Below are 20,389 nucleotides of genomic sequence, written 5' to 3' on the forward strand. Positions count from 1 at the left end.
AGACAACTGACCTGAATTAGCCACGTGGAGCTCTCTTAAGAAGCTCCCTGAGGTGTTCCTTGCAATTATGTACTTTAATGATCTCAAAGTCATCTAACTTTGAAAAGCCTTAAAGCAACTAATGTGCTGTGACTTCTGCTTCTGATGCTATTCATTAACAGGTCATTGTCCTTTCTTGTCACCATGTATTTGCTGAACACTTCTTACATTTAGGTTTTAAGTTCTAGTGGGAGCAACCAGTTTTGATCTTTATTCATACAGTTCCAATCACAATGGGGTAGGGCCTTAGTGTTACTGGTGTTCCAATAATAAATGATAGTATGTGAAAATAGAAAGTAGATTTTGACAACCAGTGTATCCAGAACTTTGGGGTTTGTAACCTACTCTGGTATTTCTTCCATAATCTGGAGCCAAACAAATTGATCTCTTCCCTCATTGAGGTTGTTCAGCTTGGAGAAAAGAAGACTCCAGGGAGACCTTTTGTGGCCTTTCAGTAGATACAGGGAGGTTATAGGAAAGTTGGGGCAGACTTTTTAGCGGGACCTTTTGCAAAAGAATAAGGGACAATGGTTCTAAGCTGAAAAAGTGTGGATTTAGGTTTGATATAGGTAAGATTTTTTTTTTTTTTTTTTACAATAAGGGTGATGAAACACTGGAAGAGATTGCTGAGGTGAGTGGTGGATGACCCATCCCTGGAGACATTCAGGATCAGGCTGGGCAGGACTCTGAGCAGCCTGACCTAGTTGAAGATGTCCCTGCTTAAGGCAGGGAGACTGGACTAAATAGACTTTAAAGGTTCTTTTCTACTCAAACCATTCTATGATTCTATTTCCTGCTCCTCAGCCAGGCCTACACAGACTGAGTTTTTTCCTGCTCTCTTGCTGTGGCAGCAGCACACTGTCCAGCCATACACTTGCGTTTTCCTGCCATGGGGCTTGTGAAAATGGGGGTGTAGGGCATTGTCTTCCCTTCCCACTTGTCATTTTATTGAATGAGAGAAGTTGAAAGGAGACAGCTGGGTCATGTTCAGTCTCTGCTCACACCCTGCTGCTGCTCATCTGGGCTGCAGAGTGCTTTCATGCAAAACTAGTCATGGCTTATGTAGCTCCTGCCTCAGAGAGCAGCAGGCTTGGAACTAGCTAGTACTTGGAACTAGTACTGCTTGTACTCACTGAATTTAGGTTCAGAAGTTGGTTTTCAGGTGGAAATAGGGAACCAGATGGTCAACCCCCACACAACAGGTGGGAAAGGCACCCTGATGTCTCTCCAGATTTTCAGCTTCCTCTCTCTGATGGAAATATTGCTATGAGGCTCCCATTTCTAAACTCTACAAGGCTCATGTATTTATGCAAACTTGAGCATAATACAGAAATTAACCACAAAATGTACTTACATTAACCCATTGGTTAAAAGCAGCTGCTTCTGACAGAGTGGATAGCTCCTGATGAGAAAGAGAGACCAATGAATTTGTAAGCTATAATTAGCTGTACCAAAGTGCTATGTGGTGCAACCCACCAAGTCTGGCCTGGCTGATGTGACATGGAGGAGGAGGAGGCTTTTGGTGTGTGTGAAAATGGATTCCATTAATGTTCTTTTAAAATACTTATACTTTCTGGTAATGGGAAAGGTGAATTACCAATTCTTGAAAATCAGGCCATGGATTGCTTAGGTGTGTACCCGACCTTGGTACGTATTTTGTACTGACACCAGGTTAAGCATTAATTTCCTGTGATTTTAAACTTAATTCTTCTCTTAACTCCATGTAAAATTGATTGAAATATATGTTGTTTTAGCTGATATTTGTACAGCATCTTACATGTCACTCAGCCCTTATTCTGCCACAGTACTTAGAACAGAGATAGATGATGGAATAAGCAGGGGTGGCAGATAGTGCTGAGGGCCATGTAAGATTATTGCCATGAGCTGAGACTGAGGACACTGTTATTTTTTCCTGTGCTGTTAAATGCATATTTATTTCACCAATAGACTTGCTTTTTCTTATCTGCCTGTGGGTCAGCACAGTTTGTTTCAACATCATAAATTGATCATTTCCACTGAGATAGACTGCAGGGCAGAACTTCAGAAGAGTTGACTGCTTGGTGCTCCCAGCTGGGAGGTGAGTGCTCAGCACTTCTGTAGGTCTGGATTCTGGGATTGGCATTTTCCAATTTGTTTTCAATTTCAAATTTTCAATTTGTTTGAAGCCAGAAATATGCTTTGCTCCCTTAGGCCCCTTTCCAAGCCATGCTTTTAAGCACAAAAATTTATTTATGAATCAGGCAAGCGTTCCCACTGGAACATTCTTTTCAGAGATCACTGGTGGGCATCATATTTTTCTGGCTGTTTGTAAAAGCTCTGCTATTCTCTCTGGTTACACAGGTTCTGTGCCCAGAGGAAGTTATGCCAGTACTTACATCTGCAGCATTTCCGTAGCATGTCCTGCCGTCCCCCTCGTAGCCCTCTGGGCACACACACTCCCAGCCACGAGAAGACACAAACTGACAAGTTGCCTTTAAACCAGAAAGAGAGAGAATTTGTCAAATTCTCAGGAGACCACTCCAGCATGGATGGCCTGTGAAACCTCTTAACTAGGACCTGTTTATATATAAGCATAAGCTTACAAAGGAGCTTTTTACCATCTTCCATGGGTGTTCTCACCTTCCTGTAGGACATGCTCTATCAGCCCAGGGACTAACTCCCTCCACTACCTACCATGCACTAAGTCTATAGGAATCCAAACACTTGCTCCACCTTTTCTTGTTTCCTCCCTATCCATCTGAGGCCCAATTCTTTCACCTGTCTATGGCAGACCCATCCTCTGCTCCCCAGTGCTCCTCACCTCAGCTCTGTGCCCCACCTGAGGATGGAACTACAGGGCACAGCGAGCTGTGATAAAGCTTATAGATGCCTGGGTAGAGATGCTTGACTTGGGTAAATATCCCAACAGGATAGTGGATCCAAGCTGTAATTGCTGGTAGAAAAACAGCATTTGTTTATTCCAGGCTTGAGATAATTCTTCTGTACTGGCAGATTTGGGAACAGCCCTTGCAGTCTATCCTCAGCTCATGTATCATACTGAGGTGGTTCGCACAGTTTTTGGTGCTTGTAGAACTGCTTGGAAAGTGCTTTCTCAAAAGGAAATTGCAGGCTTGAAATGGCAAATAAATTCTATGGTGTGCGCAGGAGGTGAGGTGTGATATATATCTGAACACTTTGTTCAAGGAATGATTAATTACTCACCAGATGATGGCATTTTCCATTTTGTTCCAGGCACGAGTTTATGGGTGTGCATTCAATTCCATTCCCCTGAAATCCATCCTTACACTTACAGTCATTCTGTTGTTTCAATAAAACACGGCAATTCATTAAAATGATTAAAATAGTGTACATATTCTAGACACAGTGAATTAGTGTCTGTGTCTGTGTGTTTCTGTAGCTTGGCATTGACTTCAGTGGAATGATACTAATATCTGCAGAAGACATTCATACCTGACATCTACTAATGTACTTTCTAAAAACATGTTTGCTGCCAGAGCACCACCACATAGAAAGGAGGGAACAGTGGGACTGGAATTTAAGGAGACTCTTTTGGATAAGAGAGCACCATGTGGAAATAACATCATGGCTGTGAGGGAGAGGAGGATTTGGGGAAGAAAACAGAGTAGGAAGGCCAAGCTCTGGCAGAGCAAAAAAATGAAGGTGACATTGAATGTGAGGACCGACCTGAGCTGGCCCGATGTATATGCAGGTGGCATTCTCGTGGCAGCGTGCCGTGCTGGGCAGCAGGCAGTTGTTGATGGCTGAGCAGTCCCTTCCATCGCCCGTCCATCCTGCCTGGCAAACACACCTGTGCTCCCCTGGGCCTGTCTGAACACACTCAGCCTAGGGGAAGAGGCAGAGGCAGCCACTCAGTACTCTTAGGGGACATCTGCCTTTAGCCATAAGGCTTGTCAGGGCTCTGGAGTGGTATCTGGGGAAAGAGACTGTGACTCTCGTGCATAAGTTTCTTGCCAAACCTTCCTCTTTTCTTGCCTTTCTGTGGGAAAACCACGTACTTACATTGATATTGCAGCCACCAGGATTTAAAACAGCACAAGGATCAACTTTGCTGCAGCTCAAGCCATCTCCCTCATAGCCAGGTTTGCAAACACAGCTACAGAGACAAGAGGAGGAAGGAGGTGTTACACGTGACAGGACAGCTCTAAAGTAAAGTGATTGTTTTCCACTGCAACATGCTATTTATAGGCAGCTTGAAATTGGTAACCTTGGATTCGTGATGCAAATAGCTCAAGTGTGTACATTATGGGTTTTTTTCCAAAATGTTGACTGGGTTAATTGAGTCAAATCAGGGATCCATTCTCTGCATATGAGACAGGGAGTGAATTTAATTCTGAGTTGATGCTATCATTGCAAAGGTCTGCTAACAGCTCTAAAATATTTATGGGCTGGCTGGCTATGCTCTCTCTCTGAAATGTGTGCAAGACAATGAGCCCTCCTGTTTCCCTGGGTCCCTCCCCAGGATTAACCTATATTGGAGGGAATTAAGCCCTCAGGTTCTGCAGCATCCCCATTGTGCTTGTCGTGACTCATTATGGATACACTGCGGCAAGAGGCAAACTTGCTGCACGTGAAGGTGAGCTTGAGTCAAGTGCAGGCAGCTGAAGCAGTAACAGAGTTTTGTGGCCAGTCCTGGCAGGACTGGGACACCTGTGCTGAAGTCTGTGGTGCTGTGGTGTGCAAAACTTACCTGAGCTGACCAGAGTGAGATATCCATCCTCAAATTGTTGAGAATTTAATTCTTTTTTAGCGAGGCTTAAACTCCTAAATCACTAAGGTGTGGTTGGAAATAAGAGCTTCCTAAAAGCCTCTGTAGACGTTGGTAGGAACGGAGGCTTTTAATCAGATCTGTATGCAACTATCAGTGTTAAATATATAAGCTACAGGGTATTGAGAACTCTTAATTATTATCTTGGATCTCAAGGCTGATGTGGTGCATGGTTATGCTTGTTTGCTGCATAGCAGGGCTGCAGTGGCTGCTCCTGTGCACTGCTGCCAGGGACTCTTTTGGTCAGGCAAAGAGGAAAGAGCTGCAGCACAGTGAATGTTAATTGGAGGCAGGCTACTGACTTACCTCACTGTGCCATCGCTGAGCTGACAGTCTGCGTCTGCATGGCAGAGCTGCAGGGAGGCCTCACAGGGAACAATCTGCTGCTCACAGAGGCTCCCTGTGTATCCAGCTCTGCAGGATCCAGGCAGACAGGTCCCATCGCTGTCTATTCGGTTATCACACTTCCCATAAATGCAGAGGCACTCTACCAGAGATAAACTACAATGTGCAATTCCACAGTAGAAAAATGCATTTATACTTACATAGCATTTCTTATGGATCAGCTCTTCCTATATTTTTTTTTCCCAAGAATCTAAACTTGTGTAGTTTTCAATGTCACTTTGATGGGGGACTTATTTGTTAATCATAACCATGTCTTTTCAGGTGTTTTTTACAGGTAACTACTTAAAACCTGTTGTATTTTTACACTGCTCTTATCAATGAATTTCAAAGTGCTTCAGAGAAGTAGGAGCAAAATTCTATGTCCTAAACTATTAAAGTTATTCACTGCATGACTTTTGCTGCGCTTTCAGTGACAGGGTAAGCCTTTAATCACTGAGCCCACAGATCCTCCAGGTTGCACAGTGCTGGGTACACAGAGCATCAGCACAGACCCACCAGCACATTGCTAGGACTGGGTGCATTACTGCTGCTGGAGGCACAGAAATGTGCCCAAGGGACACAGCAGGAAAGATTTGTGCATTCCAAAGAAGTGTCAGTGACTAGTCAAGCAAACACTTCTTACTTTGGTGGGACCGGAGTTTAGGCACTACCACAGTTCCTTACGGAATTTGTGTCTCAGCTTTTGTCCATGTACCTCTGAGCCTACAAGGGAGCTTTGCTTCATGAATGGCAGGCTGTTTCATAACAAAAAAGATTTAAAATAGTATTGTAGATGAGGAATGTGTGTATGCTTGATGGTGTATATGCTGTAGACTCTCAAATGTATTGTGGTTTGGCTTGGTAGGATTAAATCTGTCAATGCAGAACTGCAAGCTATAAAATAGATCAGAAATTATTCAGTAAGGGTAGCTAAGTGGCCTAAACACAACCTGTTTATAGATCTAGTTGTTCTTAGGTAACATATGTTCTGTCATGAGCAATACCAGATGAGAACAGAATTGTAAAGATTTTCTTTTCAATTACTTGTGTGAGGCAGACAGACAAAAGAACAATGAATTAGTATAAAACAAGCTATACCCCTGCAAAAAGTCATTTAGAGTATTTACACTGACCCTGGCCTTATGATGTGTCCCTTCGAAGTAGGAGATGAGAATTCCCTAGGAACATCTTGCTCATCTTCCACAGGGACTGTTTAGCAAGCAGTTAACTCCTGCCTGACACCACTAGGGTCCAAAAGAAATAGCCCACACTCTTGTCCTGAGGCTGTAGAGCTGCACTTACCTTTGTCACACTGAGGTCCATATTTGCCAGGGTCTGAGCAGAGCTGGCAGCTCAAGCCTTGAAATGCCTCAGAGCAAACACAAGTGCCATTTCCATCCAGGCCATCCATACACTGTGATATGGAAGGGAGGTGATTGCTATGTACGAATTCAAACAAGCCTTTACCCTAGAAAAGAGACTACATGCCTGCCCACATTTTGTGATTCAGATAGACTCTCAGGAAGAACTTCAGCTTTGCTGAGACAAGTGTTTCAAAGAAAAACTTTCTTTATGCTTTTTCTTTGCTGCTATATATTCTACCTTTCTTTGCAGTTTTTATGTGAGAATAGTGAGCTGGGTCATTACACTGTGCTGTGCAAATTAAAAGCATGAGAATGGGCCACTCAGCCTTGCCTGCGTGCTGTGTGTTGGAACCCTAGAAATCTGAAATTTGGACATCTGAGAGATGACAGATTCCCTTTCCCTTCTACCTATAGCTGAACCTGAAATTCACAGCCATCACTGGACACAGATGAAGTGGGCACTCCTTGTGAAGCTCAGCATTCCTGTTGTGCAGAAATGCTCCAGGGGCTTTTGGGACACAGCTCATCCTTCGCCCTCAGAATGCAGGGTGCTGCTGGATGCTTTTCTTACCTGCCCATTCCCTGAGCAGGGTTTGGAGAAACCTCCCGGACACGGTCTGCAGTTAGGGCCAAAGAAACCTTTGCAACACTTTTGTTCCTGCAAAATAAAGAAAATACCATCTTTTTCAGTGCTTGAGGGCAGAGGCAGTGCATAAAGATCAAATCTTTGTTATGTTTTGGCTTTCTGGGAAATGCCTGCATGGGTAACTGTCTCTGAAAAGCCTCGTGTTGAACCAGAACCAGCTCTGCCATGGCCTTGTTATAAACCAGGAGGGGTGTTGACAGTTCAGTAAGGGGATGCACAGACCACCAGTTATTGCCCTTGTTCTTATCAGACTCAGTGTTAGAAATCCCCATCCTGCCCCCACTTATGAGCGTTCCAGTGGGTATCTGCTCATATTGTGTGCAGTCTCATATTTGCCAGTGGGAGTGCAGTGGAATTAGGATGTGGGCAGTTTCCTTGGAATCTGAGATCAGGAACCTCAGGATGCTTCACCCCAGAGAGATGCTGTGACAGCCAGATATGCTGCTTTTATCTTCCTCCTTCCCCTCCCCAGGGTGGGATTTAGCCACCATGCAGTTCTGAATGGCTCTTTCAGTTGTATGTTGTTTTACTTGTGCAATGGCTTCTTGATCCATTTGTTTAAAAAGAGAAAGTGTATTAGAAAAGACTGATTTGCATGTGTGATTCAAGAGAATTAGGAATTAGCAAAAGGCTTACAAAGCTTATGGTTTTTAGACCTAGCTGCCAGTCACTAAGTGGTGCTCATGAAGTGCAGAAGCCTATTTAGGACCCCTAGAAGAGTGTAAGGATCTCATAGAGGCTAATAACTTCTGCAAGACCTGGACTTCCCAAGTAGTAGTCAGGGTGTGGTTCTTGTGAGTGTTCCCCACTCACTGTTATACAATATCATGGGAAGTCCTGGGACAGGGACCAGGAGAGGATCAGTTGTCCTGTTTTTCATGGGTGAAGCTGTATGGGAAAATGAATACACCTGAGCTTGGAGTCTTATGTGAAAACTCCTGCTTGGCAGAGTATGAGCATGCTGTTGTCACTAACATAGGACAGCTAATCTGGATTTTCCCCATATTCATCTACACTAGCTCCTCTCAGCCTGGTGTTGAAGTGCATGGAAACTACATGGACATGTCCAAACATCTCTCAACTCCAAAAGGAAAGTTCACCATGTATAAGACAATATTTTGGAAAACTTTTACATACATTTCACCTTAAGGAGTTGTAATGCTATAGCTTTCCTGTTATATTGCAGGCTCTAGCAGAGCAAAATTTTTGAAAGGTTGGGCATTCAGTAACGCACCTCTGTTTTGAGAAAGGCTGGAACATGCACAAGAGGGAAGCATTAGTATTTCTAAGCTACGTAGAGTTCTGTGATAGAGTCTTAATATCACAACATAATTTATTTAGAGAACAGAAAGCACGTTGCTGGTATTGCATTTAAAATTTTATTAAATTATGTGTTTTTCATTATATGAACTTTCTTTTCATTGTTTCTGACTACTGATTTACAGGACTACTATCAGTGGATTTTTATAAAATGGGGAATAACAGTCCCATGGTAGCTAGACTTAAATTTTGTATGTGGAGAAATATGCAGCTAAATTTGCATCTCTCAGATGCAAAGCAGATGGGAGATCTTCAATCCTTCCTGAACCTGTGTCTGCAGACTGTTACTTCAGGGAGGTTGCTTAATCAAAAGGAAACTTTTAACAGATGTGAGGTCTATTTTAAATGTATTCAGTTTATTAACTCTCAAAGCATTGTCATAGAGATTCTCATCCCTCTTATCTCTCCTCTGCTGAAATAGGACTTGCTTCACCTGAGAAACAAGTAAGAGCTTCTATGAAGTATACAGGGAATTTTGCAACAGCAAACAAAATAATGGTGAAATTATCAGATGATTCAGTCATTGCCAAAAAGAGATGAAAGTACCATCAATATTTGTATTTTTATGCAGTCTCCTGTATTCATATGTGGTTCTTTTGCTCTCTATATTGGCAGAGCAATAACCAAACTATGGGCATGCCTTCCCCCATGCCTTTTGGACAACAGGTGAGTGTTGGGAAATGTCACTTAGGATGGGCTGCACATGCTGGGGTCAGGGAGCCAGTGTATGCTGTAAATAACCTGCACACACATCCTAGATGGAAACAATAGGGTTAGGGGTTTGAAAAGGTGTTATACCCACTGCTGAGATGCATACTTATGGGTGGTGTACCCTGTACATTTTAACTATCTCTGTTTTTTGACTTCTAAGTGTTACAGCATGAATCTAGAACCAAAGGGCAGCACCAGGGCTATATCTGCTGGCTCTGATTTTTGAAGAATTGTCATTCATTTCCAACTTCTCCTTTCTTTCCCCATTTTCCCTTCCCTCACTCCCTTCTTTTAATGAACATGAAGCTTCCTCAACAGACGAAAACAAGGACATGAATGCACTGGTGTCCTTGACTCAAATCAGTATGAGTTAACTAATGTTGTCTGAGAGTCTAGTGAAGTCTTCACATTTAACTTCTATGAGAATATTTTTTTTTTCCTGGAAAAACACAGATTAGTTGAGTCTACAATGCAAATACTGTGAACAGAAATTTGTCTTGTGTATAGGTGGCAAAGAGAAAAATATTATTTGCTTCCACATGGTAGATTCTGTACTCCATTATGATCCAGTGGTACATAGATATTTTTTTGTCTTCACCTTTGGTTGCTTTTCCTGACTAGCTAATTTATCACCATGTGGTGGTGACAGAGGCTGGCAATTACATTACTGCGGAGATATAAACTCCACTGGCAGTTTTAAAGGTGAATTCTCTAGAAGATCTTCATGCAATAACTTCAGAGAGGCTGAACTTTTCAGAGTGTGGATATGGAGTTTGTCAAAGCTATTGCCCTTGTGACTATCAACGTCCTGTTTTTCAATCAAGTTAGCATAAGCCCTAGACCCAGCATCCATCATGTCATGTGACTCTGTTTTGTAGCCATTGAACAGGAGACTATAAACCTGAATTATGCCACAGCTCCCACAGATTTATCACTGGAGCTGTGGGGAAAGAATCAGGTACTGGTTTGGATTTAGTAGTCCCTCTTGTTGTACAGGACTTAAAGGAATAAAGCACCAGAGTTACAAAAGCATTTGTGTAGCAAAGAGCTGAGGTACCAATACCACTACTATGCTTTAAAGGTCTGTGGGTCAGATATACATATTTTGGCAAATGCATTTCAATATTATAAAAGCTCTTTTACAAACTGCATAGCCATGTCTGAAGCTGACATAGGGTCTTGCCTTTGTGTTTCTGAAAATACCTGTAAGTGCACCTTTACCACTTTAGAACCTAAAAATCTGGCTGATTGTTGTGGGCAATGTTTCCCTCTGTTGATGTTGTTCTCCTTGATGCTCAGAGCCACTTGGTGTCATCTATTCAGTCCCTTTCTCCCCCTGGAATGGTCCCAGCCATCTGTACCCTCCTCTTCCTGCGGGTGGGAGTCTGGTCTCTCTCTTCTGCCATGCCCCAGCAGAGGACAGAGGAAAGTGCCCTCCAGGCAAGGTCAGCTCTGCCTGTTCTCAGTGGTAGATTGATTCACTGCCTTCCCACTGAAGTCATTGGAGCACAGAGATCTATTCCCATCAAATCTGCCACTGGGGTGATGATCTCTGGGGGAAGGTGGAGCACGGAGCTGGGGTCAGCTGCACCCTCAATGCTCTGAGCACCACTTGTCAGAGATCATAAAAACTGGCTGTGGTCCACACATCAGGCAGTACAGGGGACCTGTTGTCCCTGCTGTGCTCTTTGTGACATTAAGAATAAGCTCTGCTGTCCTTCAGTTAGGCTCAGGTGCAGCTTTCAGCATTTGGGTACAGTTACATGGATACGTATGCATTAGCCCAAAGGTTTCATCTTTAGGGATGTGAAGTTCTTGTAAATGTGTGGATGTACCAGTTCCTACGAGGTTTGTGTCTTTTATCTCTTTAAATACAAACAGTGTTTATTAGGTTTTTATTAGGTTTTCCTGAGAGTGATGGGAATGCTTGGTGCAGAGTAAAAACTGCAAAAGCCATTCCTCCTTTGTGTTTTCCTGGTTAGTAGTGCTCTGCTTAAATCTTAGAATATATGACTATATTTTAAACTATGCATGAAGCTTTCAAGGCTGACAGAAGTTCCTAACTTAAATTTGGGGAATAATTTCTGTGACAAACAGCGCTTGTTCTGTCTTTAAATTTTTTGTCTGTTACTTTAGGATAGATTGATGTTGGACATAACTTTTAGGTAGGTTTTTGGTAAGGAATTCATATTACTGGAGTGTTCTGTGTGTGGATTGCTTTTTGCATCAGAGGTTGATGCTTGGAGTTCTGCCTGGTTTATGATTATATTGCACATACAGCACTTTATAGTTACTGCCAGATCTTCACTGCCAGTGTTTTCTTCATTACATTTTGATGCTGTCCAGCTCTGCTGGGAACCTCTTTGCAGGCTGGGTTCTGGACTGCTGTAAGCTTAGACATTAAATGTTTTCCTTTTGTACCGGAACTGTTACTGGCCCAGAAATGGGCTTGAACATGGTCCAGAGGCAGCTCATTGGAGCTTACTCCAAGGGAAAAGTCTGGGCTGACATTCAGCCCTCTTACCAGAAATAGCATCTGAATGTTACCAAGTAAAGGCCTGTACTGTGTTACCTAAGTGAGCAAGGTTTGTCAGAATCCACCCTTTTAAATAGGAACAGTTTTGTTCCTGGAGGAAAGCAGAGCTAGGGGAAATTGTGGCTTCTGAAAATAACAAAATATAGTTAAATATGTAATTTATAATTATATATATATATAATTATATATAAAATTATTATGTTAATACTTTAACTTGCTTTTTCTTTTCCCTGCATATTTAGTAGAAATCAAAATATTGACCTGGAGTAGTTTCCCTGAGAAACAGGGAGTAGTTTTCCCTGAGAACATTATGCTTGTAAATTCCCATGTACTTGTATACACAGATGGGATTCAGGAACTGGAGGAAAGAGTTGGACTGGAGAGACAAAGGGTATTTCAGAGGGTTAAGGCACTAAGTAGATTTTTTAAAATGGTATAGGATGTGTATATGAGTTCCCTGTTTTGAGTACTGCTAGGCTGGTGGCCATTGATTTATTTATTTCCAAAAATACTTCTTTCAAATTGATTATATCAGAGAAAGTTAGTAAAGTGGAGGCTGAGATGCCTTGTATGGAAGAGTTGGAGATTCACTGTGATTCTCTTACCTTTGTGACCTGGCTTGTCTCGTCACACCAATGTGGGAGGATTGGAACAATTGTGGGTGGGATGAGAACGCCCTCTAGGATATAAATGCGACCGTTTTTTGCAACAATATCTGTTTCTTCCATTTTTTCTCCACTCACCAAGATTTGTCCCTATGAAACAATAAATTGTTATTAATAATGAAGTGGTTTTAGCTCATCAATTTCTAGTGATTTAATTTTAAATGTTTAAAATTACTTCTACTCATACTTCTTCTGAATTTGCGATCTAATTTTTATTATGCTTGAAACATACATATACTGTGTATTTTCTTGAATACTGGTTTTCAACAGAGGTGTCTAAAGTTTTTCTATGAATTTGCCCTGTCAGCCTGTGGAACTGGTGAATAACAGACTGGCCAAAACAAGAAGACTACTGATGACTTCAGGCACTGATTTCAGTGGGTTTAAGCATGACTTAGTGACAGAGGAGGGGGAAAGTAGAAGAGAATCTGTGATCTATTCAAATTCACAGGAGAGAAGAATAAAAAGTATTTTTTTTCCGGCATTTACTTCTGCAGCTGCTCTGCCCTTACAAGAATTAAAGAATTTTTATAGGTGCATCTCTACTCCACAAGAGAAAGAAGCTAACCTAACAGATCAGTTTGGTTTTGCACAAGTACTGACAAATTAACACTTTAAAAAGTATGTTCTCTAGGTACATCAGGATCAAAGACTGTAATATTAAAGAGAGAAAAAGAATATTTTTGTGTGCACTGATAGGTGTTTAAAATTACTAAAAGATGTAACAGAATTATTTTAAATATTTTAAATAGATTTTTTAAAATAAGGCAGAGCATGAATGAGGATCATTCGTGGATTGTGAATAATCATAAGGAAAAAAACCCTGATATTTTCCCTGATATTTAGGTCTGAGGTGTACATGGCTGTTCTTGTACACCAATCTCTGCATCCTTTATAATATTAGTGCTCACAGTAGGTGGGAATGAGAAATTGAAAATTTCTCCCTCATTATAACATTATAATAAATTCCTCTGCTTATGCTTCCTCTTGTCCCTTTTTTATTCCCCCTGCATGCAAAGTTGCCTTGATCTGAGCGAGCTGCTCACAGGTGAGGGCTGTGACTTACAGTGCTGCTCCTGTTAAAGTGAATGAACTGCTTTGCCACGGTCCTGATGTGCTCTATTGAGACAAGGCTGGCAACCTCTAGCTGAAATAAATGTAAATTGGTTGAGACAAGTGTAATATCATTACTCTTTTCAAATCCAGACAAATTTCACAAGAAAGACTTTGGGACGAGAAAATGATTATCAATGTGGTCAGCCTTGCACTGATGAACCAGCTTGTGTAACCAAGTGAGAGTCATTAAATCATGACTGAGCTTGCTGGTTCTTGCAGGTGAGGACCTTATTGCTCAAAAGAACATTAATTTTTCATCCGGTCATCACAATCAGTCTAATTAAAGTTAATACTTTTCTCTAAAGATAGCCCTGTTTGCATCCATAGACCATTGTGGTGGTGCTGGTGCCATGAAGGTTCACGTGGTTCTCATATTCCTTCTGTTCCCACTCTCTGTTCTGGACTGACCACGTCAGATTACATAAACTGAGCCTTTCATTGAGGGTGCAGCCACTTCTTTCCTTCCCCACATCAGAGGCAGGGGTGGGGATGAACTTCCCCCCAGGCAAAACAGGGGGCTTGCTCAGAGGATGAAAAAAGCAGCTCTTTCTGAAAAACAGAAGACTGATTTTAGCAGAATAGGCTCAGAGATAGCTTGATTTCAGTAAGTCTTTTTCCTGCTACCTGTGCCTGCAGTCCTGACAATACCCCTTGACAGTGGTTCTTGCTCCTGCACTCTGGGCTGGCAAAGCAGCTGTACTCACCTCAGTGTTGGAGACAATGTGATATCGGACCAGCTCCAGCAGCTTCCAGGAACCCTGTCAGTGCAGAAAAGAGACTGCTTTAGCCCAAAATGAGCCTCAGAAAGCCAGTCTGGTTCATTGAATGGACAAGGGGATGAGAACAGTATCACTGGCTGGGGCATAAGGAACCTCTGGGTCAGTGGTGGTGCTCAGCTTGTGGCAGGCACCCTGGCATTCCATGCCCTCACCCCCACACCACATTTTATTTTGATGTGGGCCTTCCATGACACGTGTCTGTTTTGGGACAGGCAGGAGGTGTCCAGGGGACAGGATACCAATATCCACCTCCTGGGACCCCACCAGCAGTGACTACCATCCACTGGGGCCCTTGTGACAACTGCTTCCCCTGACTGTTCCCACCAAGGGTGATGCATTCCAGGAGAGGTTTTGGGGCTGTGCCGTGTGTCTGTCCAGGCTGTGATGTCTGGGCAAAAGCAGAGGACTGAGGGCCTGGTGTGGAGGAACATCATCCCTATATGTGATGGGAGACTCCAGATCCTTTTCCTCTCTAGGTGTTGTCTTGATCTTTAATTGTTAGAGATGGCTTTCAACCTTGATCATAGGAGCTAATTTAGATGAGCACTGGACAATGTATGTGTGGATCTCCTGTTTATGTGCTGTCTGAGAAAGATTTGCCATATAGAAAGACTGTACCTTTGCAGATAGCAGGTAATCCAGAACCTCAGCTTTCATATTACTCAGAGCCTTGTTACTTGGAACAAAAACTGTGTAAGGCTGGTTGTCCTGCTGTAAATCCATTCCTAGGCCAGTTTTCTGTTTTGGTTTAAAAATAAAAGTGAATTTACATATTAATGTTGAAGAACATCTGAAAGTAACCTTATGTCATTGCTTTTCTGGATCCTTACCTCTATCAAAGATGCAAATTGGCTATATCTTCTGTTAGCCTGAAGCACTGACATTATAGTTTTCTGAAATAGGATAAAAGTAGGATTTGTTTTAGTTGGGAATATGAAATAAGTGCCAGTTCTTATGAGATATTGCTTAACTTGCTGTGTGAATTTTAGTTGTTACAGGTTGAATACAGATTTCATTTGGGGGACTGGTGGTGCTTGGAAATGGCTGAGATGGCAGCATTTTTTTCTTTGTGCTATGCTGGTTTATAGTTAGATTTTGTTATTGTGCTGAAATACAGGGTGGTCACAGGAAACACAGCTCTGTGTGTGTGTGGGGATCTCTTCATCCCCAGTAAAAAAAAGGTAGAGAAATAAAATATTTGAAAAATGCAACAAAAGGAAGAGAGCGTTTAAGCAAGCATGGTAAGCTGGGCACCAAAAACCCAAAGCATTTAAAATCACGATTTTTTTTTAAATATTAGACTTTTGTGGGGAGGAATTGAAGTTTTTAATACAAGTCTTGTCTGGTATCTGTATAATGTCTCTCCTTTTGGTGTGTAATTCTGACATTCAGTGAAAGTCACTGATCACGACTGCTGATTTTCCAAGGAACTCCTCAGACGCAGTGAGAACATCCAAACCCTCCATGGTCCAGCTTGGCAGAAGGGTGAATGTCTGTTTTCTGTGGAAACTGTCATTACCTCTCTCTTTGAATATTGCTTCTGTGAGCTGATGTGCAATGGCTCAGCAGAGTTTGTTTAGTTTCTGTCAGTCATCCTCCTTCACATTCACCTCATGTGAAACTATTTTAAAAGAAAGTTTGACATTGCAAGTCTATAACTTACGGCTCACCTCATTGCTGCTCTCAAATGTTGGCTCCATGTTGTCCATGGCTTTGTCAATAATGTGCAAAATTCCATTGGAAGCAATAATATCTCCCTGCAAAATTTTTCCTTTCCCCCTTCCTCCTTGGATTCTAATCCTTAATTGATTATCCTGAAAGAAGGCAGGCAAAGGATAGTGAATTCTTTATTATGAAATGACAGCAGAGTGTGTACACAGGTTGAATGTACTCTAAGACCCTTTCCTGTTGCCAACAGCTAAACAATTTAAATCTGGGGAGGCTAAAGATTGCTTCCACTGCTTATCAAGGAAATGGAAAAAAATTCCTTTGGATCAGGACCATGTTCTTTTGCATCAGGACAGCAAAATTCAGAAGTGAAACAGAGACAGGCCCTGAGGGCAATTTAATGTACCTGAAAGTGTTGTGGTGACTGCTACTAATAAAAATCTGCAAGGAAATGATTTAAAATATTGCTGTATTGGAAAGGTCAGCTCCTATAATCTTATGGGACTCTAGCCCATTTCCCTATATTCGATGTATATTTAAAACAACAAGATGTTGCTGATTCTGCACTGTACTGAAGGCTTCAGGAAACAAACAGGGCTCAGACAGCAAGGATATTTTCCTGTTACAAATGGAGGGTGTACTCACTGAACATACAAAACAGATATCTCTGCTCAGATGCACAGATATCTCTGCTCTACTGCAAAACATGGGAAGTACTTGATATCAGCCTTCACATAGGCCCAATACATCAAGAGGCACATAATGGACCAAGAACAATAAATTCAATTTAAAAACAATTCCAGACTATAAAATCTAGTGTATCATCCACAGAGAACAAGTTTTTTAAACTGTGGGACCAGACTGCTGTGGTGTTTACTGACACTGGACAATCTGAGCTAATGCTGAACTTTGCTATGTATTTCCCATGGTGAATTGCCCCGTGTTCTCTCTCTGCTGAGACTTCCATCTGCTCGTTCCAAGGCTGCTGATGCTCAGGTGGGATCTGCAGCTCAGCCAGTGCTTGCTCCATGTGAGCAGTGTTCACAGGTTTCCAGCATAAACCCTGTGTTTCTTTCTCCCTTTGCCACCTGTTACTTCACCTGGGCTCTCTTAACACCCCTCTCCTGCCCCCCAGCTCTGTCATACTTGCAGAATTAGGATAACTTCAGTTTAGCAAACATTTCAGACCTGTCTGTGTTAGTCTGCCAAGTCACTCAGTGCTGATACATGAAAAAGGTAATTTTTTTTTTTTTTTTTTGCTGGCCTTAGTGGGAACTTTGATGCCAGTGAGGTTTCAAGTTTGACTTGAACTCCTTGTAGTACATGGCCATGGCTGTGGTTTTTCCTAATCCAACAGTTACCTTCACTCTGATGTCTTCCTGCAGAGAGAGCTTTCCTGCTTCTCATGGAGGGAACAGAGAGCACTATTCTTGCTGTGGGAGGCTGAAAGGCCACTTACCTTTTCTCCCTTTGATATCTCTCCTGACTTGCCAGTCAAAGTATATATTACATTAGCATTATTCAAGCTACTGGTGTTCAGTTGACCTGCAATAATATGGAGTTTAACAAAGTACTGGGCTTTCTGTTTATTTTTCAGAAGATCCTTTACCTAGAAAAGCAGAGGAACAGAGATTAATCTCAATGAAGGCTTTCTCTCAAACAAAAACAAACAAACAAAACCCCAAGAAAATTCATGATGAATGCTTTTTTGCTCTCTTCAGTTATTACACTCTAAAATTACATATTTTACCCTGAAGTGAGGTGGTGGAATCTGAAAAATGTGGAGACCTCTCTTGGCTTTGGTTCAGCTCACACTGTGCTCTTATGTCCCTGCATGAGCAGCAGGTGCCTCCAGAATTGTCCTGATGTCAGTGGAAGGTGCTACTTACAAGTCAGTGTCTATTTTTTTGTTTTTTTCACTAAAGCCATTATTTTTTTATCCCCCTTATGTAAAAGGTGTCCTGCAGGCCTCGTTGCTGACAGTTCAGCTCTTAGTTCAACCCCTGGCTCAACTGAGCGAATAGACTTTGAGCATAGTCATGTAAGACAATCCAAATCTTAGCTTGAGGAGTGACAGTGTTCTACCCTAACTCACCAAATTATTTTGTTTTTCCTTCAAGTGGGAAAAATGCAGTTTGTGGTCCCTGATTTATGTGACTGGAAGTGTACTAGAGCAAATTACTTGTATCTGCTGAGTCAAAACACTTACAGCACAGATAAGATTTCTGCAGAAGCCAAATCCCCCCGATATGAAACCTTTATTCTTGTTTACTTACATTTGTACCTTTGAGCCCCTTGTTTGTTGGTACAAGCACAGTAAATGGTCCCAGAGTGCTCAGCTGCCATTCATAGCTATTTTCTTATGAGAAGAGGGAATAAGAAAAGTTTAAATGCCTATTGAAAATCTCACTTGCGAAAGGAACTGTGCAAAGCTGTGAAGGGAAAATAAGCAATAATAGTATCTGATTATTAAATATTAATTTGAGATTCTGAAGTACAAGCCATTACAAGATGAGAGAGAGATGGGATGTGAAATTGAGGTGTTGCTGCATATTTGACACAAGATGAGGCAAAACATTCAGAATGTTTTTGGCAGCCTGGATTCTGTGGCATGCAGTCCAGAGCAAGGACACAAACCCAGCAGTTTCTTTGGATATGTGTCCTTACAGGAAGGCAGCCTTCTGATTTAAATCAATTCAGTCTCCACGGGGTGTGAAATATGCTGCTGATAACCTGCTGGTACTGCAAATATCAGCAAACACATGACTGGTAATCAAAACTAGATGCACTGAAAGTTAATTAGAATTCATTTACTACCCAGAGGCTTCTTCTGTATCCAAGACAGCAGCGTGAGAGACCACTGGTTCTGCAGCTGAAGGCATTAAATATTTCTGATATTCAGCTCTTTTTCTAGCAGTATAAAATCAGAGCTGAAAAAATCTTTGCAGTTGTTACAGATGTATTGTAAAGAGAATGTATCTCCAAATTAATATGCTGTCCTACAAAACTATAAATTCTTAGCTTTTGAAGGACATTAATGTGAAGTGAACATATTGTAAGTTAACCTTTGTGGTTAATGTGTCTTTGTAACTTCTGGCAAGTAGATCATATTTATGTCTAAAACTTAACCAAAGAACATGAAATCTGGGTAGTTGTTAACTCAGCATGCTGGGCACTTTTCAGACATGTGAGGAGAAATTCATAGAGAAACTGCAACAGAAGTCCCAGTGCTGAGGCAATGGATATCGATCTTCAGTGCAGAGTATGAAAGTCAGCTTAGGTTTTTGACCTTGGTTTTGCCAAGGTTTTGACCTTGGCAGCTATGGGGGATTCTTATTCCTCCTGTTGAGGAATTCATGGTCTTTATTTTAATTGCTGGGCTCAGTAGGACTGAGCAAATGATATTAAACAGAAGGACCTTTTTTCCCACATGTACAAGTTTAAGTCAAAGATCCAGCTTAATTCTAGCAGTGTATGTTCATAGCTCATTTTTTTGGCCACAGAGAAGATGATGAAGGCTGTTAGGTTGTTCACTTCACTAGGTAACTGGCAGTGCCAGTGTTTTTGATGGACTAGTGTGTGTGATTCCAGACCAAATCTCATTTGTCCAGAACAGTGGGGGCAGGGAGAAGAAGTGGGGTAATCCCACTTGTTACAATGTAGGGTGAAGTCCACAGGTGATGTTAAATGATGTGTGAGGGGTTGTGGAATGTTTAGCACTTCTGCCTGGAAGTTCCTGCAGTCTGCCTTCAAGGTGTGAGGACCAGAGCAGCTTTAGATGTTCTGAGGGACTTTGCAGTGGGTAGCACGTGTGCTGTGTCATGCTGTGGGTGGCGTGTGGGGGGAAGACAGGGCAGGGTCAGCCCCCTGGGCTCTGCTTGTGCGCAGTTACTCACCCATGAGCAAGAGGCTGGATGTCAGCTTGCCCTGCCACTGTCCTCCCACTTCAGCATTCAGCTCTTGGAGGCGCTCCATGATGTTCCCGTAGCACACAAACCCGTTCCCCACAGAGCCCTCCTGGCACGTGCACCTGTGAAGGGATTGGGATTTTACCTGTGGCTCTCAAACTGGCACCAGGTGTTACCTATTGCTCCTCTGAAGGCATTTTCAGGAAGCACTGTAGTTAATTCTCTGCTTCTGCATGCTGTGAAGTGTCAGTGTGGGGTAGCCTGATGGCTGCTTGCCTTGTATGGTGGGCTCTTGTTAGCTGGGCCAGGAGACAGCACTGTCTGTCTTGCAGGACCTTTGAATAGAGGCTATGTGCAGCCTCTGGTCCCAAGATGTTGTGACTGCTGGAGCCCAGAAATCCACTGAGCCTACCCTGTCTGTGGGTGAGGAGAGAGCAGAGCATAAATGTGTCAGGTGTGACTTGCAG

The 20,389-nt window shown here is 42.3% G+C and overlaps 1 protein-coding gene across 1 annotated transcript in view; it reads right to left on the reverse strand.

The window, feature by feature from the left end:
- The window catches only part of STAB2 (stabilin 2), a 75,036-nt gene that overhangs the window by 37,733 nt on the left and 16,914 nt on the right, over positions 1-20,389 (reverse strand). The window contains exons 10-26 of the mRNA XM_030263182.4: positions 19,911-20,044; positions 18,291-18,373; positions 17,474-17,623; positions 16,017-16,160; positions 15,177-15,239; positions 14,965-15,084; positions 14,272-14,325; positions 13,518-13,598; positions 12,392-12,541; positions 7,145-7,231; positions 6,512-6,623; positions 5,132-5,312; positions 4,060-4,153; positions 3,724-3,882; positions 3,241-3,336; positions 2,415-2,510; positions 1,394-1,441 (exon numbers count right to left, since the gene is read on the reverse strand). Coding sequence (XP_030119042.4) covers positions 1,394-1,441; positions 2,415-2,510; positions 3,241-3,336; positions 3,724-3,882; positions 4,060-4,153; positions 5,132-5,312; positions 6,512-6,623; positions 7,145-7,231; positions 12,392-12,541; positions 13,518-13,598; positions 14,272-14,325; positions 14,965-15,084; positions 15,177-15,239; positions 16,017-16,160; positions 17,474-17,623; positions 18,291-18,373; positions 19,911-20,044 — 1,852 coding nt within the window. The remainder of the gene's footprint in view (positions 1-1,393; positions 1,442-2,414; positions 2,511-3,240; positions 3,337-3,723; positions 3,883-4,059; positions 4,154-5,131; positions 5,313-6,511; positions 6,624-7,144; positions 7,232-12,391; positions 12,542-13,517; positions 13,599-14,271; positions 14,326-14,964; positions 15,085-15,176; positions 15,240-16,016; positions 16,161-17,473; positions 17,624-18,290; positions 18,374-19,910; positions 20,045-20,389) is intronic.

Source organism: Taeniopygia guttata, chromosome 1A (assembly GCF_048771995.1).
Source record: "Taeniopygia guttata chromosome 1A, bTaeGut7.mat, whole genome shotgun sequence".
Classification (NCBI taxonomy): Eukaryota; Metazoa; Chordata; class Aves; order Passeriformes; family Estrildidae; genus Taeniopygia; species Taeniopygia guttata.